Here is a 27506-nt window from a genome sequence, read left to right on the forward strand (position 1 = left end):
AAAAAAACAGTGCCATTTTAGCCAGGGTGAGATGGTATCTCATTGCAGTTTTGATTTACATCTCTCTAATGACTAATGATTGTGAGCATCTTTTCTTATGTTTGTTGGCTGCTCAGATGTCCTCTTTGGTGAAGGTTCTGTTCATGTCCTTTGCCCACTTAATTATTGGGTTGTTTCTGTTTTTGTTGTTGAGTTGTTGAAGTTTTGATAAATTTTAGATATTAGACCCTTATTGGATACTGTGTTTTTATGCAAATAACACGTGTTATATGGTTGTTTTGCCAACCATGCCTTCCCCACAGGAAGTATTTTCATAAATGTGCTATGCTAATATTTTTACATGTTGCTGTAAAAAAAGTTAGCATAGTACATTTACAAAAATACCTCGTAGGGGGAAGATGCAGTTGGCAAAAAAAATGTGTAATGCACATGTTATTTGCATAAAATTATGGTATGTTGTTTCCAAAGATTTTTCCTCAGTTTGTAGGTTATCTTTTTACTCTTTTGGTAGTCTTTTGATGAGCATAGTTTTTAATTTTTATGAAGTCCCATTTATCTTTTTTGTCTTTATTCATGCATTTGTTGTTACGTTTGTTACTCCATTTTTACAAAAGATTAGGTCCCATACTTTTCTCCTTGTGTTTTCTTCTAGGAGTTTTATAGTTTTAGGTGTAAGATTTAGGTCTTTAATCTATTTTGAGTTAGTTTTTGTGTATGGTGTGAGGTATGGGTCCTATTTCATTTTTATGCAAATGGATGTTAAGTTTTTCCAGCACCGTTTATCAAAGAGACTGTTTCTGCCCCATTGAATGGACTTTGACCCCTTGTCGAAAATCAGTTGTCCGTAGATGACTGGATTTATTTCTGGGTTCTCAATTCTTTTCCACTGGTCTGTGTATCTATCGTTGAACCAATACTTGATTCCAGCTCAAAGCAACCTATAGGACAGAGTAGAACTGCCCCATAGGGTTTCCAAGGAGCGGCTCTTGGATTCATCTGCCAACCTTTTGGTTAATAGCCAAGTTCTTAACCACTGCGCCACTAGGATTCCTTGATTACAATGGCTGTATAGTATGTTTTGATATCAGAGAGTGTGAGGCCTCCTACTTTGTTCTTCTTCCATATTGCTTTAGCTATTTGAGGTCTCTTTCCTTACCATATAAAGTTGGTCATTAGTTTTTCCATTTCAGTAAAGAATGTTGTTGGGATTTGTATCCGGATTGTATTGTATCTGCAGATCCCTTTAGGTAGAATGACATTTCACTGTTAAGTCTTCTAATCCATGAACCTGGAATGCCCTTGCATAAGTAGGTCTCTTTTAATCTCTTGTTTCCATTGTATATGTCTTTTATGATCCTGGTTAGGTTAATTCTAGGGTTTTTGGTTGTTTTTTTTTAATCACTTTGGGGGTATAGTATTGTTTTCTTAATTTCTTTTTCAGAGTAGTCTCTGTTAGTATAAAAGAATCCAGCTGATTTTTGTGTGTCGATCTTGTACCCTGCAATGTTGCTGAATTCTCTATTAGTTCCAGCAGTTTTCTTTAGGGTCTTCAATGTATAGGATCATGTCATCTGTGAATAGAGATAGTTCAACTTCTTCCTTTCCAACTTGGATACCATTTATTCCTCTTTCTTGCCTTATTGCTCTGGCCAGGACTTCCACTACAATATTGAATAATATGATGATAATGGGCATTCTTCTCTCGTTCCCGTTTTCAAAGGGAAGGATCTCAATCTTTCTTCACTGAGTGTAATGTTGGCTGTTAGTTTTGCATGTATGCCCTTGATTATGTTCAGAAATTTCCCTTCTAATCCTATTTGCTGAGTTTTTCTCAGAAAATTGTGTTGTATTTTACCAAATGCCTTTTCTGCATCAATTGATGTGATCATATGGTTCATTTCCTTTGTTTTATTTATGTGGTCTATTACATTGATTGATTTTCTAATTTTGAACCACTCTTGTAGTGCTGGTATGAATCCCACTTGATCATGGTGTATGATTTTTTTTGGTAAGTTGCTGAGTTCTATTGGCTAGAATTTTGTTGAAAAATTTTGCATCTTTGTTCATGAGAAATGTTGGTCTTTTTTTGAGGTTGGGGGTATGTTTGCTTGGTTTAGTTAGCAGGGTTATGCTGGTCTTGTAGAGAATTAGGGAGCGTTCATTTCCTCTTCTTTGTTATTGAAGAGTTTGAGGAGAATTGGTGTCCACTCTTTTCTGAGTATTTGGTAGAATTCCCCAGTGTAGCCATCTGGTCTTGGGCTTTTTCTTCTTTTTTTGATGACATCTTCAATATCTTCTTTTGTAGTATGTCTGTTTAGATTTTCTACTTCTGTGTTAGTTTAATTGGGTAGTGTGTTTCTGGGACTTTGTCCATTTCATTTAGATTTTCAAATTTGTTGGAGTATGGTTTTACATAGTAATCTGTTACGATCCTCTTTATCAGTTGGATCTGTCGTAATGTCTCCAGTTTCATTTCTTAATTTGGTTATTTTCCTCTTCTTATTTTTTTCTTTTGTCAGTGTAGCCAGTGGTTTATCTATTTTATTGATCCTTTCAAAGAACCAACTTCTGGTTTAGTTGATTCTGTTGTTTTTCTATTTTCTATCTGCCCTGATCTTTATTATTTCCTTTTTTTCTTGTAGCTTTAGGCTTATTTTGTTCTTTGTTTTCTGTTTATTCAAGTTGTAGGTTCAAGTTATTGATTTTGGATTTTCTTTTTTTAATGTAGTCATTTATTGCTATGAATTACCCTTTGAGTACTGATTTTGCTGTATCCCAAGAGTTTTGATACATTGTGTTTTCATTTTTGTTTGTAAACGAATAATTTATTTTATAAGGATCAGCACAAAGCTGGTTCCTATGAAGCAGAGGTTAAAGATATCCCAAATGTCTGACTTTTCCAAGCTGCTGTACTACTCCATCACCTCTAACATCAACTACTCCCTCTTGCCTCAGTACTCTCTGTCCTGTCTTTGGGTTCCCTAATTCCCTGCAACATCTCCCAGAACTAACAAACCATGTAAAGGAAATGGGTCATGCTGTTTGTGGGTCAGGCATAGACTTCTTCCTGTCCCTCAGTCTCTGCTCAAAGGCACCCAGCTTCCTTGCTCCACAGGTCGGGAAGCCCACTATGCCGTCTTCTGCGGGTCTCTGCTGTGCGTCTCTCCTTCTTTAGTGGTGGTGGGCTCTCCCCTCTGCTCTGGAATTGACTTTCTTTTAAGGAAAAACTGACCAATCCCTTTGGAGGGCCACAATTACCCTATCATACAATCACCTGAGTGGGAGTTACAAGACCATTGCTAGAAAGGCCACACACGAGTAATTAACCCACTGCTAGACCACCCCCGGGCTTTTCTAGCCATCAACCCTTTCATACTTGAAAGATTAACTTTCCCCTCCCAATCATTTTACCAGTCCAAAACAGTCATTAACAGTTAGTCCTTCAATAGGGCAAAGAGTCCAAAGGGTGAGTTTACTCAGGTACCATTCAAGTCTGCTGCAAGTTCCCATCTGATCTTGTCAGGTTTTCCAGAAGTCATTTCATCTTCACCCTTTCTGGCCTCTGAAAAAATTCAACTGAGAGAATATTCCCTTGCTCTGAGTCTCTCTCAAGCTATCAGCATAATGTTAGGTTTCCCCTGTTGCATAACCCATTTTTTCATTCCTTTGCATTCAGCTATTATTTCTCCTTCCTTCTAATTGTCATTTATTTTTACACAAATTTTTCCACCTTAGGAAGGAACATCAGGTTCAGCTGCTGTGGTAGTCCAGATTGCTGGTAGCAAGACCAGTCTAGCAAGTGGTTACCCCTCAGTCCACTCCCATTCATGTTGGGTAGGGTTACATAGGTACAACACTAGGGGGCTGTCTTGCCCACTAGGCAGTACAGTAGTATTCACTGTCAACCCCAGTTTTGTTAGATGCGGGGAAGGTACAATCCATCCTTGGGAATTCTGGCATACATGTTCAGCAGTATAGTTACAGTCTCTTACTTAAGCACCACCCCTGCTTCCAGTACCTGCAGCTACATCCGTGGTCCTGGAACCACAGCATACAGCAGGCAAAAAACAATTTTAGATGATGTGGGGAAGAACTGTACAGTGGCACCAGTATACTCCCCCACCCCCTCTTCCCCAGATCCCCCAGAGAAGCATAGAAGTCTAGCCTGTGGTGCTCCGTCCTCCCTTTGTCCCCCTCATGTTGAGTGTGAGCACGCACTCATGAAGGCTTGTGAGCCAGCCCTTCATGCCTTTCTCTCTCCCCATTTTGGATGAGAGATGTTTCAGTTGCCCATTCCAATTTTCTGTCAAACCATTACTCTGAGGGTGGTGTGTAATATGGTATGTCCATTTAATATGATGTTTCTTGGCCCTTTGCTGCACTCTGTGGGCTGTAAAATGTGTTCCTTGGTCTGATGAAATATAACTTGGTGGCTCAAATTGGTACAATATCTTTTGTTCAGTCCCTTAATGGTATTTTTGGCATTTGCATCTGTCATGGGATATGCAAAGCCCAGTCCAGAGTAAGTATCTATTCCTGTGAGGACCCATTTGTAGCCACCTAGTGCCACTGGTGTCATTGGTCCAATATAATCAACTTGCAAGCTATGTGCACGGTGTTCCCCTTGGGGAATCTGCCCGATAGCCATCTGCAACCTATCTTTCTTGCTGGCAGACAGAGCTGTCCTTACTGACATTTTGTGCCTCAGAGGGTGCAAGGGGAATGTGTCTAGATTCAGCCCATCTTTGCATTGCTGCAGCACCCCCATGTCCGCTCATTTCATGGACCCAGTTGGCCACCTCAAGTGAGCGTACCAACAGGTCTGCTTTCAGATTCCAATCACCTTCCGATCCAGGAAGGGAGTTTTTCTGATGGGCATCAACATGCCCTACTCTGCTGTGCCCTCTAAGGTCCCACAATACTTTCTGTTGGTTCATGCTATTAAATGGATGTCCCCTTAACAGTCCAATTTTCCATCACCTATTTGCCTGACGATACAGCCAGGCCATTGGCCACTGCCCAGGAATTGGTAGAATTCCACCAAAGAATTTCACTGTTTGGGCAAGGCCTTGGATTTTTGCTGGATTTAATAACCAGCCTCTGTTGGTCGTGTGGGCCACCACTGTATTCAAATCAGCCCTAGCCTGTTCTTCAGTGCTTGGTATTAACATATCATCAATATAATGTTTCTTTGTACTTGAGATCTGCACCAAGTCCAAGTCTCATCTAACCAACAATGACAGTAAGCTGGTGAATTCAGGTAACCTTGTGGCAATGTAGTGAAAGTAAGCTGAGATCTTTCCCACATGAAAGCAAACCGTGGCTGGCTCTTTTCTGAGATTGGTATGGAGAAAAAGGCATTTGCAGGATCAATCACTGTGTACCACTCTCCTTTAGCCTGCTGTATTTTCTCCACCATTGATACCATGTGTGGAACAGCTGAAGCCACCTGTGGCACTACTTTATTTAGGACTCAGTAGTCTACTGTCGGCATCCATGGGCCATCTGCCTTTTTCACGGGTCATACAGGGCTGCTATACAGAGAATTTGTTGGCACCAATACTCTAGCCTTTAGCGTGTCTTTAATCAAGGCAGTAATCTCCTTTTGTCCACCAGGTATCCTATACTGTTTCAGATTGACAACTTGAGTGAGTTCAGGCAATTCTCATGGCTCCCATTTAGCACATCCAATCAATACTGGCCTAAGGGCAGACTTACATGCCTTAAGTTTTACAATATCGGGTAAAGGGAGTGTTTCCCAATTAGACATACTATCTATACCAACAATACATTCAGTAAGGGATATGCAGCTACTTCATACAAGATCTGTTTAAATCTTCCAATTCTCATCCAAATTTTCACTTTATTCCCATCAACCATTGCATCCCCATATACTTAGGCCTCTTGAAGATTTTATTGACAGGTTTTGGGATTACAGTACTTTGAACTCCTGTATCCGGGAGCCCCAGGAAAAGTCTCTTCCCCACCCCAAGGCCATTTCAGCCACACATGTGCGTATGGCCTTGGGTCCCCTGCTGGGGGCTGGACCAGAAGACCCTGGCCACCTCCAATCCTTATCTTGATCAACCAGCTGAGCCTGTGCTTCAGATGTTCCCAGATGGGAATTCCCATCATTAAATACCTCCCGGCTAAGGTGAATAGGATGGACTTGTTTAGGCCTCTTTAACATTGAGGGACCAGCAGGAGTTTCTGTTGGTCCACCCAGCCTTCTGTAGTGCTGCCTTAGAACCTTTGTCTCAACTCCATCAATGTCCATTGTGTTCATCCCATTTCTTAGTAACCATCTAAAAATCTCTTTCCTGCTGTGGTAAGTTCTTTCCCCGTTGCCTCTTCCCATTCTCCTGTAAATCACCCTTATGTTTCTTGCACCTGTAAGACCCATGCAGGGAAGCTGTGCCAACAGATCCGACAAGCCTTCTTGGATTGTTGATTTGTTTTGCAGTAGCAAGGTTACATGGGTTGCCCATGTAGAAGGGGTTCCCTTGATTACCATATCTACCATGACCTGTGTAATGGGCATACTCATTGGATGAATATCATGATCAACATAAAGCCATTCCAGCATGGCTTGCATAAGTAGCACATCAACTGCTTCCTCTGGAGTGTTCCATTGGGTATTTAGAGGAAGAGAAGGGCAGTTTCCCTTCTCAGGGTAAACAAATCTCACTGCAAATTTTATCCAGTCTATCAGGCTGGCCATCCCCTCTGGGTTAACCTGCTGTGTAAATGGATCTTGTATCATCATTCATGACTGTTCCATAGTGAGTTGTGGGTCTTGCATCAACCCAAACATACTGTTCCATTCTGGAGCATTCAAAACTAAAGACACTGCCCCTAAATTAGTTACTCTTAAAATCCATTTTAGTAACCGTTCCTCGGGAAGCTGACAATACTGATCTACAAATTGAAGCAACTCCTTTACACTGTACCCCCTGATTTCTATGATTTCTTAGTTTTGCCCATTTCCCTCCCACACTACCTTCTTGGTGGCCAGTGGTGGTAGAGGAACTGCCTCCTGTTCCGACCCGATTTTTCCTTTCTGGGTAGGCCCTGAGACTAGCAGTCATAGCTCTGACTAGACCAGATCTGGGCTTGGTTCAGTGCTAAAATCAGCCCCTACATTCTTTTTCCCTGCCATTGCAGGTATTATGGGTAAGAGAAACCAAAGAATTGTATGTATGGCCGTTTCCTTATCATTCTGTATTTCCATCTGCATCCAGTTATCCAATTCCTCAGGCATTAGATCCTCCCTTCCTAAATCCCATGAATAGCTTTTGCCTTGGGTAATTGATTGCAACATAACAGCTTCTTCAATCCATGGGTGCTTTTTATCCCATTCAGAATCCAAAGGTTTGTCATTCTCCTGTTTATCCCTTTTTCCAAAACCATATTCCAGTGAATCTGGTCCTTTGCAGTGAAACCCATCATTCTGACACCAACTAAACCAATAATTTCTTTTATAAGGATCAGTACAGAGATGGTTCCTGTGAGGCAGAGGTTAAAGATGTCCCAAATGTCTTAACTTTTCCAAGCTGCTGTACTACTCCATCATCTCTAACATCAGCTACTCCCTCTTGCCTCAGTACTCTCCATCCTGTCTTTGGGTTCCCTCATCCCTGCAGTGTCTCACGGAACTCACGAGCCATATAAAGGAAATGGCTCATGCCGTTGTGGAGGCTGGCAAGTCTCAAATTTGTGGGTCAGGCGTAGACTTCTCCCTGTTCCTCAGTCTCTGCCCAAAGACACTCAGCTTTCTTGTTCCATGGGCCAGGAAGTCCACTGTGCTGTCTCCTGCAGGTCTCTGCTGCAGGTCTCTCCTTCTTTGCTGGTGGTGGGCTGTCCTCTTCGCTCTGGAATTGGCTCTCTTTTAAGGCAGAACTGACCAGTTCCTTTGGTAGACCACAATTACCCTATCATATAACCACCTGGGTGGAAGTTACAAGCCCATGACTAGAAAGGCACAAAAGTAATTAATCCACCACAGTTTGATTGTAAAGAATTTTTTTAATTTTACTTTTGATTGCTTCTATGACCCGATAGTTTTTTAGTAGTGTGTTATTTAGTTTCTATGTTTTGTTTTTTTTTTCTCTTTTATTTTTTCTGTTGATTTCTAGCTTTATGCCATTATGGTCAGAGAAGATGCTTTGTATAATTTCAATATTTTTAAATTTGTTGAGACTTGTTTTGTGTCCTAGTGTATGATCTGTTCTGGAAAATGATCCATGTGTGCTGGAGAAAAATGTATATTGTTCTGATGATGGGTGATGTGTTCTATATATGTCCATTAGGTCAAGTTGGCTTACGGTTTTATTTATGATCTCAGTGTCCTTAGTGATGTTTCTTTTAGATGCTCTATCTAAAATTGAAAGTGATGTGTTGACGTGCCCAACTATCATTGTGAAGTTGTCTGTTTCTTCATTTATATTAGGCAGTATTTGTCTTTTGTATTTTGGAGCATTGTTGTTAGGTGCATATATATTTATACTTGCTGTGTCTTCTGGCTGGATTGACTCTTTTATTATTAAGTAATGACCTTTTAAATCTTTTATAATAGATTTTTATTTAAAGTCTATTTTATCTGATATCAGTATGGCCACCGCTGCTCTTTTTTGTTACTGGTTTCATGGAATATTTTTTTCCATTCTTTTATTTTCAGTCTGTTTGTGTCCTTATGTCTAACGTGTGTTTCTTGTAGACAGCAAAAGGATGGATCATGTTTTTTTAAATCCATTCAGCCATTCTCTGCCTCTTGCATGGGGAGTTTAGACCATTTACATTTAAGATTATTACTGAAAACGAAGTGTCTACCTGTTTTAGGCTGGGTTCTCTAGAGAAGCAAAACCAGTAAAGCATATAAATAATATATAGAGAGAGATTTATATCAAGGAAGTGGCTCACGTGGTTGTAGAGGCTGGAACGTCCCAAGTCTCTGGGTCAGGATAGAGGCTTCTCCTGATTCACATAGTCACAAGGTCTGGCAAACCCAAGGCTGGCAGGTCAGAGAGCAGGGCTTTTGCTCACAGGCTGCGAAGATCGACGAATCCCAAGATCAGTAGGCAAGACTGCAGGTAAGCTGCTAGCTCAAGTTGTAAGAACCAGAGGTCACACGAACAGGAGCCAGCTGCAGGATCCAGAGCGAACAAATGCCCATGAGCCTTCCAGAATGTCCACTTATGTTCAGTGCAGGCTACATGCCCAAGGAAACTCTTTTTCAACTGATTGGCTGGCTACTCATAGCAGGTCCCATTATGGAAGTGATCACGTTATATCAAATCTCATCGTGGAAGTGATCACATCATCATATGACTGCCAAACCACTGAGAATCATGACCCAGCCAAGTTGACACACAACCTTAGCTGTCACCCTACCTCATTCATTTTGCTTTGTTTTTTGAGTGTTTTGTATCTTTTTTGTCTTTTTATTCTCATTTTTCTGTTATTGTTTGTGTTTGGCTGTTTTCTTGAGATGGGCCTTTTTGATTTCTCCCTTTTTTTCTTCTGTATATTTTTTCTAGGTGATTTCTTCATGGTTACCACACATATGGAGCCCTGGTGGCACAGTGGTTAAGAGCTCAGATGCTAACGAAAAGGTTGGCAGTTCGAATCCACCAACCACTCCTTGGAAATCCTGTAGGGCAGTTCTACTCTGTCCTGTAGGGTCACTGTGAGTTGGAATTGACTCGATGGCAACTGGTTTGGTTTTGGTTTTTGACCATACATACTACATTATGCAACTTGAAATTGCAACAACATTTAAGATATGAACAATAGGTCACATACAACATTAACACATTAAATCTCTTCCTGATTTGCTTCTCCCTCCCATTTCTGTTGGTGAGTCTCCATTAACATCATTGTACACCCTATATTCAGTAGGTTTACTTTGTACTTATTTCTTGTTTACTCGATATTGTATTGATTGCAGGATTAAATTATTGAGTTTATTCCCTGAAAATATCATATGCTTGGTCCTTATGATTGACTATGTTGTTGCATTTTTTGAAGATCTCATTTTTTTTCCTATGTATAAATTCGAGTGCTTTGTTTAATGGTCTTGCCTTTCCATTTGGAGAACTCCCTTGAGTTTTACTTGCAGAGCTGATCTGGTAGTGGCAAAGTCCCAGAGCTTCTGTTTGTTTGGGAATGTCTTGATTTCCCCCTTGTTTTTGAATGACAGCTTTTCTGGGTAAAGAATTCTTGGTTGGCAATTCTTTTCATTCAGTATTTTATGTATGTTGCTCCATTGTCTTCTGGCCTCTAGACTAGTTTCTGGGGAGAAGCTGAAGGACCCTTGGTATGTTATATTGTGCTTTTTCTTGCTGCTTTCAGAATTTTCTCTTTGTCTTTGGTTTTCAAAATTTTTTAGAACTTTTTGTATTTTTTCTAACTGGAGTTTGTAGCTTCCTGTATTTTCAGGCTTGGTTTTCTGTGCAGGTCTGGGAAATTCTCTATGTTTATTACTTGGAAAATTCTTTCTATGCCTTTATTATTGTCATGGTGCTCTGCAATTCCAGTAATTCTAATGTTAGATTTCTTAATTGAATACTGTATTTCCTTTTGGTTTTGTTCTCTTTTCTTTGTTCTTTTCTCTTGATACTTGATAATTTCATTTCTTCTGTCTTTAGTTCACTTAATCTATCTTTTGTCTATTTGACTTTATTGTGTTTCTCTTATAATGTTGATAGTTCAGTGGTTATGCAACTACAAACATGATAAAGATTAGTGAAATTTTCAGAATACCTGGTAGTTTTTTTTAAAAGGACACAGTTTTGTATTAAAAAAACAAACCTATTGCCATCCAGTTGATTCCAACTCATAGCGACCTTGTAGGACAGAGTAGAACTGCCCCATAGGGTTTCCAAGGAGCATCTGGTGGATTTGAACTGCCAAACTTTCCTGGTTAGCAGCCAAGCTCTTAACCACTGTGCCACCGGGGCTCCTCAGTTTTGTATAGGTATTTCTTTTTTCAAGCTGAGTTCATAATACCTCTCTAGAATGGAAAACAGAAGAGATTATGCCTCATTTTCAACACTATGCTCAGTGCATATACATTACATGACACATAATAGTTCTTCAGTAAATGCTTAAATAACAGTTATCAGCACCATAAATAAAACACAAAGGACAGATTGGGAACATATAACATATGACAAACAAAGGATGATGTCCTTTATTTAGTAATAATTCTTACAAATCAGTAAAGAAAAGATAAACTGCTTGATAGAAAAATGGATAGACTACATGAACAAGCAGTGTGCAGAAGATGAAACTGAACGGGCAATAAACATACAAAGAGATATTGAATCTGGTATTAAATTTCTCTACCAGTCAAAGAAATTGAAAATAAAACAACCCAACCTCTCATAATGTCATATATAATAATATACACCATTATTGAGAATTTCAGAAAGTGGGCATTTTTACACACTTTGTTAGAGTATAAATTGTTATCTTAGGCTGGGTTCTCTAGAGAAGTAAAACCAGTGAAGCATATATATATATTTATATATAGAGAGAGAAACAGATTTATATCAAGGAAATGGCTTATGCAGTTGTAGAGGCTGGAAAGTTCCAAGTCTGTGCGTCAGGCTGGAGGCTTCTCCTGACTCATGTGGCTGCAGTGGCTGGCGAACCCAAGATCAGCAGGTCAGACAGCTGTCCTGTGGCTCACAGGCTGTAGAGGCTGACAAATCCCAAGATTAGCAGGTAAGACAGCAGGCCACTGGCTCACAGGCTGTGGAAGCTGATGAATCCCAAGATCTGCAGGTGAGCTGCTAGCTCAAGTCCTAAGAACCGGAGCCAGATGTAGGATCCAAAGCGAGCCAAAGCCAGTGAGCTTTGCTGGAAAGTCTGCATGTACTGAATGTAGTCCACATCCCCAAGGAAACTGCCTTTCAACAGATTGACTGCCCCCATAAGCAGATCTCATCATGGAAGTGATTATATCTCATTATAGAAGTGATTATATCGTTACATAGCTGCCAAACTACATCATAACTGCCAAACCACTGAGAATCGTGGCCCAGCCAAATTGACACACAGCCTTAATCATCACAATCATTGAAATCTGAAGGACAATCTAGCAATGTATATTTTAGGGAAAAAACAAAAAATTTATTTGGACCAGCAATTATCATCATATGAATTTATCCTAAATACATGGTGAAATAGGTTGGTTCTTAAGCTGTACACATGAGGGTGTTTTGCAGTATTGTTTTTCAAAACAAAAATTGGATATAACTTAAGGTATATGGGAAGAAAATTGCCAAGTATATTTTATCACGAGTACAATTCAGTACTGTGCTTCTGGTAAAAATGAAATAGTACAATTATATTTATTAACATGGGAATATATCAGCAGCATATTGGCAAGTAAAAGACAGGATATGAATGCTACAGTCACATATGTTTAAATATATCGAAAGTGTGGTATTTTTATATATGCATTTTAAGTATCTGGAAGGACTAGTATCAAACAGTGATTATCTCTATTGAGTGTGGGCTGGGGCTATTTTCACTTTCTACTTACTGTTTGAGGTGATTTAAGTAATAAGAATATATTGCTACTTTTACTATTTTATGAAGATAATTACAATTTGATATTTTTAAAAATTGATACTTAAAAAAACATAAATGTGTAGCTCCAGCTTGGTTTTACAGCCCCACCTTTTAAACTACCAGCTGGATTCCTTCCCAAATCTGCTTTTCTCCCTGTATTCCATCTCTATGTTAATTCTGCCGTATCACCAAGTTACCCAAATGCGGAACCGGCGAGTCGTGCTAATCTTCGTCATCATTTTCCTTTTTCACCCCCCACTCCTCGGTGTGCACTCAGCCTGTTCCCAGTTCTTAGTAATTCTCCAGTGCAAATGTCTCTGGCATCCCTTCATCTTTAGGACTTCAGCTTTAAGCTCAGACCCCATCATTACTTCCCTAAATTTCCCTGATCTTCTTTCTGGCTAGACTCTCTGCCTCCAGTTTCTCCTCACTCTAATCTGACTTCTACTCTGCCCTTAGAGGGATCTTTCGAAAGATTTCATTGAGTGGCTTCCAGTCACTTCAGAATAAGGTATGAACTTTTGGCATAGCATACAGTGCTCTCATCATATAGCCTCTACCCACCTCTTCATTGTTATCTCGTATTTGCCCACCTTCTTTCTGTGCCCTGACAGCACCAGACCACAACCCAGGCTGCCATGCCATCTTAAAACACGGTTGTGCCTTTGAACGTGGTTCTCTCTCTGTATGAAATGTCCTTCCCAGCCTTCTCTCCTTTGCTTATCTCTAGGAATCTTGCTTGACTTCCCTTATTTCATCAGTTCTGGAATGCATATTTTCTTACGTTTTAACATTCTGAAATCTTACAATCCAGGTGTGTCATAGCAACCCTCACAGGCTTTGTTTTCATTTTAAGATAAGGAAAGCCACCTGTGGGTATTTGAAGTCAGAGGGTTAGGGAACCAGTAGATAGAAAAAGTATTGAGGGTAAATGGAAGATGGTGGATATTTAATGAAGAAAGTTTCTGTAAAAGAAAAATACATCTACAAAATAGGAAAAGAAAACTTTAGAGATGAAAGTAACTGAAAAGGGAATAGAGAAGTGCAAAAGAGGAAATGATATAAACACTAGACCTTGCTAGCCTTCTCAGTAAAAAACAAGCCTTTCTTGTCTCAGTAAAGTAGTAATTAAAATCATTTGCCCAAAGTTAGGAAGGAGAAGGTAGAATTAGGAGGCTTAAGTGTCAAGAAATTTTGGAATAACCTTTGCAGAAAATTTGCTAGGCAGCAATTCTCAATGTGCGGTGGGTTCATGAGATCAAACTATTTTTACAGTAATGTTGTTGTTCGGTGCTGTTGAGCCGATTCTGACTCATAGTGATGCCATGTGACAGAGTAGAACTGCCCCATAGAGTTTTCTAGGCTGTAATCTTTAGGGGAGCAGATCGCCAGGTCTTTCTCCAGTGGAGCCGCTGGTGGATTTGAACCGCCGACCCTTCAGTTAGCAGCTGAGCACTTGACCATTGTGCTCACCAGGGCTCCTGTTTCGTAGTAATATTAACATATTATTTGCTGTTTCTCACTCTTCTTTCATGGTAGTACATTAGAGTTTTCCAGAGGCTGTCTGGCAATGTTGAAACAGATTTAATGCTAAACCAAAAACAAAAACCAAACCTGTTGCTGTTGAGTCAATTCCGACTCATAGCGACCCTATAAGACAGGGTAGAACTGCCCCATATAGTTTCCAAGGAGTGTATGGTGGATTCGAACTGCCTACCTTTTTGGTTAGCAGCCGTAGCTCTTAACCACTATGCCACCAAGGTTTCCTTAATGCTAAAGCAGGTACTAGAATCGACCTTTAAGCCAGACCTTAAAGAGATTAACAAAATTGTAAAACAATGCCATTCTTCTCACTAAATTTATTTTCTTTTGGAAAGGATAGTAATTTTTGTGAAAAGAATACATTATTTGCATTAATGTGCAATGGGTATATTGTTATTTTTAAACAAAATAACAAATATTTTTAAATTTCTCAGTTTTAATTTCTAATGTGGAAATATAGATATAATGCACATAAACAAAAGCTCTTTGGGGTGCTTAGTAAGTTTTAAAAGTTTAAATGGGTCTTGAGATGAAAAAACGTAAGAGCCACTGTGCTAGGGAGTAATAAAAAAGGTTAACATTATTGCGAACAGTAAGAGTTGTGGAATAAAGAAATCTGTGAACATTTATAAATAAAATGTTAAGTTCTTTAATAAACAGAAAGTATTACTGGGATATCAGGAACAGTTCGGGGAGGGAGAACTTCACAGAATAGATCACAGTTCAAAGGTGAAGGTTAATAAGGGGGCAAGGGGCATTCCTGTGGAGGAAACAGCCAATGCAAAGCCATGGAGGCATGAAGTCATGTGTACTGTTCCAGACACCACAGGACCTCAGGCTGGCTTGTGGGGCTGTGCATAAAATGAAACTGGAGAGCTAAGCAGGGCCCAGTACTGGAGAGTTGTACTGTAGCATGTCAAGCAGTCTGCCTTTAGGTTGAAAACAGGATGGGAAGGGGGAGGCCATTGATGAATTTAAAGTAGATGAGTAATGCAGGATTTTATATTTTAAGAATTGTAGACAGTGGTTTTGTATGTGGTGACCAAGAGTGCAGGGCTGAAGTGTGGGAATATAAGCCACTATTGAAATGATTGAAGTTAAAGATAACGGGGACCTGAATTAAGACGAAGGCAGTGGAAACAGAAAGAATGGGACATATTCAAGAGCTGTTTAACAAGTAGCAGTTGTAGAGCTGGTGAAGGATTGGGTCTGAGGGTTGAAAGATATGAAAGAAGAACTGGTTAATTTATTCAGTTGAACAAACATATTCCTTACAGAAGAGTTTAATGCACTTTCTCCACTTAAGCTGCTCACGGTCTAATAGAGACCAAAGAAAAAAAAAACCCAAACTCACAATTTTAATACAAAGTGAGTTATAGGAGCACAGAGAAAAGGGCATGAGCAGTTGTGTAAAAACAGCTTGGGGGCAGGGTCTAACCTCCTTATTTCACAAGGGGAAAGGAGAATCAAGACCAACAGCCCATGGCTGATTACTGTGAGGCATAGGTCAGATGTGCCACCTCTCTCTGCCATCTTTACTAATTCTGACACCAACCATCCCTTCCACAGCACTCTTTACTGGGTTCGATGATGCATTGCATTGGCCACACAGAACTCACAGACCATACTCACAATTACGAGGTTTATAGGGAAGTAACAGTTACAATACAGGCTCAAGAACACTCAGGATAACAAGACACCACTGCTAGAAACCAAGAGAGACCTGCATAAGTGGAAAAACATACACTTGCTCATGGATAGGAAGACTCAACATTGTGAAAATGTCAGTTCTACCCAAAGTGATCTACAGATACAGTGCAATCCCAATCCACATTTCACTGGCATTTTTTAATGTGATGGAGAAACAAATCACCAACTTCATATGGAAAGGGAAGAGGCCCTGGATAAATAAAGCATTACTGAAGAAGAAGAACAAAGTGGGAGGCCTCACACTACCTGATTTTAGAACTTATTATATCGCCACGGTAGTCAGAACAGCCTGGTACTGGTACAACAACAGATACATAGGCCAATGGAACAGAATTGAGAATCCACACATAAATTCATTTACCTGTGAGCAGCTGATATTTGACAAAGGCCCAAAAAACGTTAATTGGGGAAAAGACAGTCTCTTTAACAAATGATGTTGGCATAACTAGTTACCCATCTGCAAAAAAACTGAAACAAGACCCATACCTCACACCATGCACAAAAACTAACTCAAAATGGATCAAAGACTTAAATATAAAATAAAAAACGATAAAGGTCATGGAAGAAAAAATAGAGACAACGCTTGGAGCCCTAATACGTGGCATAAACAGAATACAAACCATAAGTAACAATGCACAAACACCAGAAGAGAGACTAGATAACTGGGAGCTCCTCAAAATCAAACACTTATGCTCATCAAAAGACTTCACCAAAAGAGTAAAAAGACAACCTACAGACTGGGAAAAAAATTTTGGTCACAACAAATCCAGTCAGTGTCTGATCTCTAAAATCCACAAGATACTGCAAAACCTCAACAACAAAAGGCAAACAACCCAATTAAAAAATGGGCAAAGGATACAAACAGGCGCTTCACCAAAGAAGACATTCAGGCCGCTAACAGACACATGAGGAAATGCTCACGATCATTAGTCATTAGAGAAATGCAAATCAAAACTACAGTGAGATACCATCTCACCCCAGCAGGGCTAGCATTAATCCGAAAAACACAAAATAGTAAATGTTGGAGAGGTTGTGGAGAGACTGGAACACTTATGCACTGTTGGTGGGAATGTAAAATGGTACAACCACTATGGAAATTGATTTGGCACTTCCTTAGAAAGCTAGAACTAGAAGTACCATACGATCCAGCAGTCCCACTCCTTGGAATATATCCTAGAGAATTAAGAACCGTCGCATGAATAGATACATGCACAGCCATGTTCATTGCAGCATTGTTCATGATAGCAAAAAGATGGAAACAAACTAGGTGCCCATCAGTGGACAAATGGATAAACAAATTATGGTATATTCACACAGTGGAATATTACGTGACGATAAAGATCAATGGTGAATCTGTGAAACATAACATGGAGGAATCTGGAAGGTATGATGCTGAGTGAAGTTCATTGCAAAAGGACAAATACTGTATAAGACCACTATTATAAAAACCCAAGAAAAGGTTTAAACACAGAAGACGACATTCTTTGATGGTTATGAGGGTGGGGAGGGAGGGAGAGGGGTATTCACTAACAAGAAAGTAGACGAGTTATCTCAGGTGAAGGGAAGGACAGAACACACTACAGAGGAAGTCAGCACAACTAGACTAAACCAAAGCTAAGAAATTTCCTGAATACAACAAAACACGTAAAGGGACAGAGTAGCAGGGGTGGGAGTCTGGGGACCATGTTTTCAGGGGACATCTAGGTCAATTGGCATAATAAAGTTTATTAAGAAAATGTTCTGCATCCCACTTTGGTGAGTGGCGTTTGGGGTCTTAAAAGCTAGCAAGTGGCCATCTAAGATCCATCAATTGGTCCCAACCCACTTGGAGTAAAGGAGAATGAAGAACACCATGGATACAATGGAAGTATTAGCCCAAGAGACAGAAAGGGTCACATAAACCAGAGACTTCATCAGCCTGAGACCAGAAGAACTAGATGGTGCCCGGCTACCACAATGACCGCCTTGACAGGGAACACAACAGAGAGTCCCTGATGGAGCAGGAGAAAAGTGGGGTGCAGAATTCAAGTTCTAGTAAAAAGACCAGACTTAATTGTTTGAGACTGGAGGGACCCTGGAAGATGTGGCCCCTGGGCTCTCTGTTTGCCGTAAACTAAAACCATTCCCGAGGCTAACTCTTCAGACAAAGATTAGACTGGACTATGGGACATAAAATGATGTTCGTGAAGAGTGTGCTTCTTAGCTCAAGTAAATACTTGAGATTATATGAGCAGCTCTTGTCCAGAGGCAGAGAGTTTCAGGAGCTGGTTGAATGGACATGGGAAATCCAGGGTGGGAAAGAAGAGTGTGCTGTTACAGTATAGCGAGAGCAAGTAGGGTCACAAAACAATGTATGTATAAATTTTTGTATGAGAGACTAACTTGAATTGTAAACTTTCACTTAAAGCACAACAATAAAAAGGAAAAAAAAAAAAAAACCAGGATACAGTTCTTCCATCAGGATAGCCTCTCCCCAGCTGTGCTCACAGGCAAGCCTCTCCCTGGCCCTCAGTCTCTGCCCATAGGCACTCAGCTTTCTCCCTCTGTGGGCCAGGAAGCCATCACGCCATCTCCTGCTGCCAGATCTTGCCTTCCTTGGTGGTGGTGGGCTCCTCCTCTCTGCTCTGGAATTGGCTCTGTTTTAAGGCAAAACTGATCAATCCCTGTGGTAGGCCACCATTACCCTATCACACAGTCACCTGGGTGGGAGTTACAAGACCATGGCTAGAAAGGCCACACATAAAAATAATTAATCAACCACAAGTTGTGTGGTATTTTTCATTTATTTTTAAGCGTAGGCTAGCCTCGCAGAGGGGTAGCATGAGCTAAATCTTGAGGAATGAGTAGAAATCAGCAAGACAGCCATACTAGTGAGGATGTTCCAGGCAGGAAATAGCAGTGCAAAGGCTTAGGAGGTCTGACGACTCCAAAAAAAAAAAAAAAAGAAGAAAGTGGTATTGCCGTTGATTGAGGTGTAGAAAGCAGCAGGTAGGCCAGGCTTAGCGAATGGAGGAGGGATGGAGAGGAAACTTCAGTTTTGACCTTGTGCTTTTGAGGGTTTGTTACATCTGAGTGGGGGGCTCTTGGTGATGAGTGAGATCACCCAGAGTTAGATTGTAGAGAAGAGCACTAAGAATAGAGCTTTGTAAATTTAGCAATTAACGTGATTAGAAGAAAAAAGGAGTCAGTGAAGAAAATGAAAAGATCAGACAGGTAAACCCAAGAACTAGGAAGTTGGCATCACAGAGTGTAAGGGTACAGAGAGTGGTCAGTAAGATCAAGTAGAGGTCAGGTAAAATGAGAACTTATGGTGTCCATGGTTTGATATTAGGATCAAGGTCAATCACAATTTTTTTTTTTATTATACCTTAGATGAAAGTTTACAGAACAAATAGTTTCTCATTAAACAGTTAGTATATATATTGTTCCATGACACTGGTTAACAACCCCACGACATGTCAACACTTGCCCTTCTCGACCCTGGGTTCCCCATTACCAGCTTTCCTGTCCCCTCCTGCCTTCTAGTCCTTGTTCCTGGGCTGTTGTGCCCCATCAGTCCCATTTTGTTTCTATGGGCCTGTCTAATCTTTAGCTGAAGGATGAACCTCACCAGTGACTTCACTTCTGAGCTAAAAGGGTGTCCAGGGGCCATACTCTTGGGGTTTCTCCAGTCTGTCAGGCCAGTAAGTCTGATCTTTTTTGTGAGTTAAGATTTTGTTCTATATTTTTCTCCAGCTCTGTCTGGGACCCTCTGTTGTGATCCCAGTCAGAGCAGTCAGTGGTGGTAGCGGGGCACCATCTAGTTGTACTGAACTCAGTCTGGTGGAGGCCGTGGTAGTTGTGGTCCATTAGTCTTCTGAACTAATCTTTCCCCTGTGTCTTGTTTTCTTCATTCTCCGTTGCTTCTGAAGGGGTGAGACCAGTGGAGTATCTTAGGTGGCCACTCATGGGCTTTTAAGACCCGAGAGGCTACTCACCTAGGTAGAATGTAGAACATTTGCTTTATAAACTGTGTTATGCCAGTTGAGCTGGATGTTCCCCGAGACCATGGTCCCCACAGCCCTCTGCCCAGCACTTCTGTCCCTCAGGGAGTTTGGATGTGTCTGTGGAGCTTCCATGACCTTTCCTTGTACAAGTTGTGCTGGCTTCCCCAGTATTGTATACTGTCTTACTCTTCAACAAAGTTAACACTTACTATTGTCTGTTTAGTATTTCTCCACCAACCCCTCGCATCCCTCGTAACCAACAAAGATTGTTTCTTTTTGTGTGTAAATCTTTTCATGAGTTTTTACAGTAGTGGTCTCATACAATATTTGTCCTTTTGTGATTGATTTACTTCACTCAGCATAATGTCCTCCAGATTCATCAGTGTTGTGAGCTGGTTTGCAGATTCATCATTGTTCTTTATCGTTGTATAGTACTCCATTGTGTGTACGTACCATAGTTTGTTTATCCATTCATCTGTTGATGGCCATCTTGGTTGTTTCCATCTTTTTGCTATTATGAACAATGCTGCAGTGAACATGAGTGTGCATATGTCTTATTTGTGTGACGGCTCTTATTTCTCTAGGTTATATTCCTAGGATGGGATTGCTGGATAGTATGGCATTTCTATTTCTAGCTTTCTAAGGAAGTCAGTCAAAACTTTTCAAAAGAATCAGGTCTGTTGTATCACATGGCTTGTGATCGAAAGTGGAGGTAAGTTGGGGGACTTTGTGAATTGATATAGAAGAGGTGTGAGTTGTAAGAGATAGGTAAGTTGTCACAGAAGAGCCAAATTTGCTTTCAAAACTGGGAAGTTCAGACAATTTTTTCCCCATTCTGTTGGCTTCATGTAGTAAATTTGACTTAATATTTTGTGTGATTCTTTGCATTGCACATGCAGGTTGCCTTAAAGGCTGTCTCCAGATTCCAAGTACCCACCAGAGTACTGGGAGGAGAATTACACTCAGTGTACCAACCACTCCATGGGTTTTATGTCCACTATCCTGATCAAGTCGTACACACGAGACATGTACATGGTGTTGGCAGTAGTGAAAGGCGTTTTAATTACTCATAGACAAAGGATAATGTACAACAGGAAAAGTTCCATTACAAGCAGCCCTCCCTAGTTCAAAAGCTTTCCAGGCAGGATGGAAAACTTCCATGGGTTGCTTCCTCTCTTTGCACTGTGGACGAGGGCCCCTGAGGATCTTTCCTCACCTGGTTTTATATTCATGGGGTTATATATTTTACTGCACAGAGTGCAATGCAAGTTTTCCCACCTGATCACCTGAAGAGGGAGGTACTCAGATATAGGGGCATCAGCCCAGAATTGTTAGCCTGGAATTGTATCTCTTTAGCCCTGCTGCTTATTTAGACAAACCATTAGGCTTGAGAAGGAGGCACAGTGGTTTGTTCCAAAGCAGATGCTAGCAGGGGAGGAAGGAATGGGGAGTAATGGTAGCTGTTTGGGCCATCCGAAGGACTGTCTTTTCTCATTCTTGTTAATATATTTTAAAATATTTTTCAATTACATGGATATTGTGGTGTTTGGACATTAGATATAAATTGCGTTGTGAGTTCTCTGCAGTAAAACTCCAGACATATGTGGATAGATTTTTAGTCAATAACTAATTTATTAATAAAACCATTCGTTTATATGCATATGCTTACTGCAGTGTGTGAATGTGTTTATTATGGTATAGTTGCCTAGTTCTGCATGATTTGAGAATTTTCTTTTTTTACTTACTTAATAAGAAAGTCTGTGTGTGTGTGCCTAGCAGTCTAAGAAAAATTAATTGGGGGAAGGAATGTGTTTTTCTCTTCATTTAAATATATAATATAGAATTTATCTCATGAGTAATATGACCTCACTCAATGCTGTGGGAAGAAGTAAAACAAGAGATGGTTTAAAAACAATAGGGACATAACACAGTTTAATACATCAAAACCATTTTTTATTTTATCTTAAAAAGATTTGTAATATCTATACTCACTCCTCACGTATCGACAAGATTAGGTTCCAAAGACCAGGTCATTATGTGAAGATCGGCATTAGGCAAAAAATGAAGGATAACCACATCAGATCATGAAATGGAGGATGACTGCATCATTACATAATGCCAGACTACATCATTACATAACTGCTAAGCCACTGAGAATCATGGCCCAGCCAAGTTGACACATAGCTCTAGGGGAAGGTTTTCTCTGTCAGCTCTGGGGCAAGGTCCTTGTCTTTTTTCAGCATCTGTAGGCCCAGCGTCCTTTGGAGATCTCCATGTGTCTCGGCTTCAGTCTTCCCCTGGGTCTAGGAAGTTCTCAGTGCAGGAACCCTGGGACCAAAGGACGTGCTGCAATCCTGGCTCTTCTTTCTTTGTGGTACTGAGGTCCCTCCTCTGCTCTCTTCTCTCTCCTTTTATCTCTTATAAAATAAAAGGTGATGTAGACTACTCCCTAGGAAATTCCTCTTACATCGGATCAGGGCTATGACCTGAGTATGGTTGTTGCATCCCACCCTAATCCTCTTTAACATAACCTAATCTTGCTTCATTAACCACGGGCAGAGATTAGGATTTACAGCACATAGGACAATTACATCAAATCACAAAATGGAGGACAATGGCACAATACTGGGAATCATGGCCTAGCCAAGTTGATACATATTTGTGGGGGACACATTCAATCCATGACATTCCACCTGTTGGCCTCCCAAAATTCATGTCATTGCCACATGTAAGACACTTTCACTCCCATCATATCATACCAAAATTCTTAAATTAATTCCAAGTCCAGATTCCATCCTGGGGCAGAATTCCTCTTCATCTGTGAACCTGTGAAATCTAGAATACAAGTTATCTGCTTCCAAAGTACAATGGTGGAACAGACACAGGTAGACATTTCCATTACAGATGGGAGAAATTGGAGGGAAAAAAGGAATAATGAGTACCAAGCAAGTCCCAAACCCAGCAGAACAATTTACATTAGCTCTCAAGGCTTGAAAATAATCCTCTGTTCTCCGAGACCAGCTGGCTGTGAATGGTTAACAAATGTCTTCACTTCTTTGGCTCATTCAGAGAGGTCTGTCCACATACCTCTTCCCATACCTCCTTGTCTCCAATTTTCCAATCATGTTCCTTCCAAGTCTCTGACCATCCAGCCAAACCATTGGCCACGGTCCATGAATCAGTATACATTTGCACATCTGGCCATTTCGCCTTCCAAGCCAAGTGAACAACCAGGTGCACTGCTCAAAGTTCCACCCATTGCAGGATTTCGCTTCACCATTGTCCTTCAGGGAGGTTCCAGAAAGGGGCTTTAGTGCTGCAACTTTCCACTTACAAGTAATACCTGCATGCCGCGAAGAACCATCTGTAAACCAGGCGTGAGTTTTCTGTTCCTGTGTCAGCTGATCATAAGGAACTTCCCATGAGGCCATAGTTGTAGACTGGGAGAGGACAGGTAATGTGACAGGAGTGGAGACCAGGAGCATTTGGGCCGCTCACACCTCAGCATTCATTACTGCCAGACGTACGTCATTAATGCCCAAAATAGAATATTTTTAAATTATTGTCATAAATTCGAAATGTCAGATAATGAGATATTAGATAAGTGAGGAGTAGGTGTATTTCTGTGTGGTATTAGCAGGTCATAGCAAATTTTATTGAGTTTAATATGATCACAGAGTCCCCGGGTGGTGCAAACAGTTAAGGTACTTGGCTGCTAACTGAAAGGTTGAAAGTTCGAGTACACCAAGAGACACCTTAGAAGAAAGTTCTGACAGTCTGCTCCTGAAAAATCAGCCATTGAAAACCCTGTGGAGTATGGTTCTACACTGACAAACATGGGGTCACCATACATTGGAATCGACTCAGTGGCACCTGGTTTGGTTTTTAATACGACCATTTTTAAATGCTAGGGTGCCATTTCTCTATAATACTACCATTGAAAAGAGGACAACGTCTATATTTTTGTCACTTTAACTCTATAAACTCTAAGGTATTAATTGATAAACTATCCCATATGTTTCCATAGAAATATTGGAGGGAATGAGGATGGGAAGAGTCTCAAATGAATTATGAAATGTTATTCTTTGCTTAAAAATAAACATTTTATAAGGAGGGAATTAAGTCAAATGTATTCTCTATGCAAAAATTGAAAAGATATCTTGTTTGATATCTGATATACCACTAGCTAGCTCTGCATGGATATGTTATGTGTCAGAGGAATTTGGGAGCAGAGAGGCTGATCAGAGTAGTTTTGTATATTTGTAATTACAATGCTGCTTTCCCATCTTTTTTTCTAGTCGTTATTTAAATAAGGCTTTTCATATCTGGTCCAAGAAAGATAAATTCTCATCCACTTTTATAAATAATTTGATATCCCACACTGGCACGGAACATTCTGCACCAGCCTGGATGCTGCTCTCCAAGATTGCTTGCTCATCACCGAAGCTGGACTACACCAAAATAATCAAGTCCTGGGAGAAAATCAGCAGGTTTGCTTGCTTACAATTTAGCCATTAATGGACACTAAAGATTGTTGGAAACAAAGCAAAATATCTTAAGCAAGTGAGCTGTTTCATAGCTATTCATATACAGAGATCTTTTCTTTAAGTTCTGACATAAAAACAAACATGACAAACAGAATCAATTTTAAGCTCTCTGATTATCTTTTGTCTAAGTACATTAAGTATCTTAATGTTCCTACAACTTGACTCTTAAACCATGCTATTACCCTACTTCCTCTAGTATTAATCATTTTCCAGAAGAAAACGCAGTAGTGCTTCCTTTGATTCTATACTGAGATTTCTCTTGCCCTTTTCCTAGCCAACAGAATCCCAATTCAAACACCCTGGGACATATTCTGTGTGTTATTGGGCATATCGCAAAGCATCTTCCTAGGAGTACCCGGGACAAGGTGACTGGTGAGTGCCTATTGTAGAATCTTCCTGGTAAAGATGGTGCCTCTCAGCTCAGCCATTTTTGTACTTATATGATATGATATGATATTTTATATATATATATTTTTAAGCAGTTGAATTTGAAGGGTTTTGGCTTCCTTTTCAGATGTTATCAAGTGTAAGCTGAATGGATTTCAGTGGTCTTTAGAGGTGATCAGTTCAGCTGTTGATACTTTGCAAGGCCTCTGTAGAGCATCTGCAGAGACACCTGTGGAGGAACAGGTAAGACTAACTCCTCCTTGATATGTTTATAATTTATTTGTCTTTAGACATATTGTTCTGTTTGTTTTGAAATTTGAAATTATCTTACAGGTAACTAAAGAACCTGTAAGGATGTGTAGTCCCCAGCAGCCGTTGTTACAATAAGGAAAATTTATGTGACAAGCAGTAGACGTTCCCCAAAAAATTTTAGCCTCTAGAGACGTATAGATGGTCACAACCTTGGTTCTAGGTACAGGTGTCTTCCAGTAAGGCAGCCTGCTGATGGGCACATGCTTCCTGGAGAGAATTCTGCAAGGTTATCTTTTGATAAGTTGTAGCCTGGGTACTTGACGTAGCTTTGTATATCCTCCTCTTTCACCTCCACCCTCCTTCCAGGAATGCTCAGATGCTTTTCCACCTAGTCAGAGGGATCCCTCCAGACTATAAAGTTTTTGATCTTTTGATGAGTCATAGTCCTGGAAAATGCCTATCCTATTACTTTTAAGCCTGCACTACTCAAAGATCCATTGCTGGTATCTTCTTAGTCGTGTCCCCAAAGTTGCCCATCTCCTACATTTATGTTTGTATATATATACAGAAACACAGGTACAAATCAGTGTTTCATGGAAGGCAAACAGTCACTTTGACTGCATTTGTTTTCTAGGGCCGCTGTAATGAAGTACCACAAACTGGGTCAACAACAAATTTATTCTCACAGTTCTGGAGGCTGGAAGTCTGAATTCAGGGTGTTGGCCTCATGCCCTCTCCAGAGGCTCTAGGGGAGAATCCTTCCTCATTTCTTAACTGCTTGATAGCCCTGAGCATACCTTGGCTTGTGGTAGTGTCACTCTAGTCTCTGCCTCTGTCTTCATGTGGCCGTCTTCCCTCTGTGTCTGTCTCTTTGTCTCTTCTCCTCTTTTTATAAGGACAGCAGTCATGTTGAATTAGAGCCCACCCTACTCTACTATGACCTCATATTAACTAATTACATCTGCTAAGACCCTGTTGACAATTAAGGTCACATTCACAGGTTAGGACTTCAGCATATTTTGGGGAGAGCACACAATTCAATCCATAACAAGTCCCTTGAAGGTATCCCTATCAATGTCTCAATAAAGTATTCTATTATTGTGAATTCTGTTTTTATCATACGATATGCTCGTAGACAGTGCTAATCATGATTAAAAGTTTTAGGGCTGGAGGTTATTAATAATGATTCTAGAAGTCACAGATAATTTAAATAATTGCTATAATGTATTTTAAGTTTTCCAGAATTAAAAAAAAAAAAATGCTTCATCTCCATTTCTCATCTTTAAAGTGCTAAAATGCAAAGATGTCAGTTTGAAGACTAAGGTATGCCTGACCCAAGCCATGGTATTTTCGATTGCCTCATATGCCATGAATAATGAAGACTAAAGAAGAATTGACACATTTGAATTACGATGTTGGCAAAGACTATTAGATATACCATGGACTACCAGAAGAATGAACACATCTGGCTTGGAAGAAGCACAGTCAGAATGCTCCTTAGAAGTGGGGATGGCAAGACTTTGTCTCGTATACTTTGAACGTTTTATCAGGAGGGACCTATCCCTGGAGAAGGATTTTATGCTTGGTAAAGTGGAGGGTCAGCAAAAAAGAGGAAGACCCTTAACGAGATGGATTGACACAGCGACTGTAACAATGGGCTCAAGCATAGCAGTGATTGTGAGGATGGCACAGGACTGAGCAACATTTTGTTCTGTTATACATAGAGATGCTATGAGTCAGAACCGACTTGACGGTACCTGACAGCAACAACAACACATTGCTTCATCTGAGCTACCTAGATATCTTCCTATGCTTCCTTTTCTTTGATAAGTTCCTTAAAGAAAATCCTCATCTGATACATTACATTTTCTATTTGTCATAACAGATGCCTTTTGGCACTTATATTGGTGAAATAGATATTTGCTTTATTTGATTTTTCTAACCCTTTACCTCAGGACTCAAAGTATGAAAAACTTTCAAATAAGGAATATTACATAAGTAGGATCATATTTATATAGCAGAAAACAGTAAAAAAAGGAATCTGGAACTGTAGTGAGTCTAATAGGAGGAATGAATGACATAGGAGAAAGTGGGGAAGAATTTATATGGCAGATTATGAAACTGTGGCCCTACAAGGTTCAGTGGCATCCAGCTTAGAGTCTCAGTCAGAGCTGTGACTGGAACTTAGGCCTCTGATTCTCTTATCAGTATTCTTTTCACCAGTACTGGGGGGAAAGAACTCTCTCTCCTGTGGGCAGTCAAACCCTATTGGGTAGTTCCACTCTGCCCTGTAGGGTCACTGTGAGTCGGCACCGACTTGACAGCAATGCATTTTGGTTCGGTGGGCAGTCAGGCCATGAGGACTCACTGGCTGATTGCTAATGGCCCTTAGTCATTAGAACAGTAAGTGAGATCATTGTTAGAACCCGTGAAGAAGACCAAGAGTTGTCTCCAAATTTAGAATTGAGAACTGGAAGAAAGTAGAACCCATCACTATGTCAGA

At 40.3% G+C, this 27506-nt stretch overlaps 1 protein-coding gene across 3 annotated transcripts in view; it reads left to right on the forward strand.

Annotated features, from left to right (window-relative positions):
- NCAPD3 (non-SMC condensin II complex subunit D3) overlaps positions 1-27506 on the forward strand; it is a 146225-nt gene that overhangs the window by 80439 nt on the left and 38280 nt on the right. For all 3 annotated transcript variants that reach the window (XM_023734037.1, XM_023734038.1, XM_023734039.1), the window contains exons 17-19: positions 24116-24307; positions 24639-24736; positions 24879-24994. In XM_023734037.1, coding sequence (XP_023589805.1) covers positions 24116-24307; positions 24639-24736; positions 24879-24994 — 406 coding nt within the window. The remainder of the gene's footprint in view (positions 1-24115; positions 24308-24638; positions 24737-24878; positions 24995-27506) is intronic.

This window comes from Trichechus manatus, unplaced genomic scaffold (assembly GCF_000243295.1).
Source record: "Trichechus manatus latirostris isolate Lorelei unplaced genomic scaffold, TriManLat1.0 scaffold00064, whole genome shotgun sequence".
Lineage (NCBI taxonomy): Eukaryota > Metazoa > Chordata > Mammalia > Sirenia > Trichechidae > Trichechus > Trichechus manatus.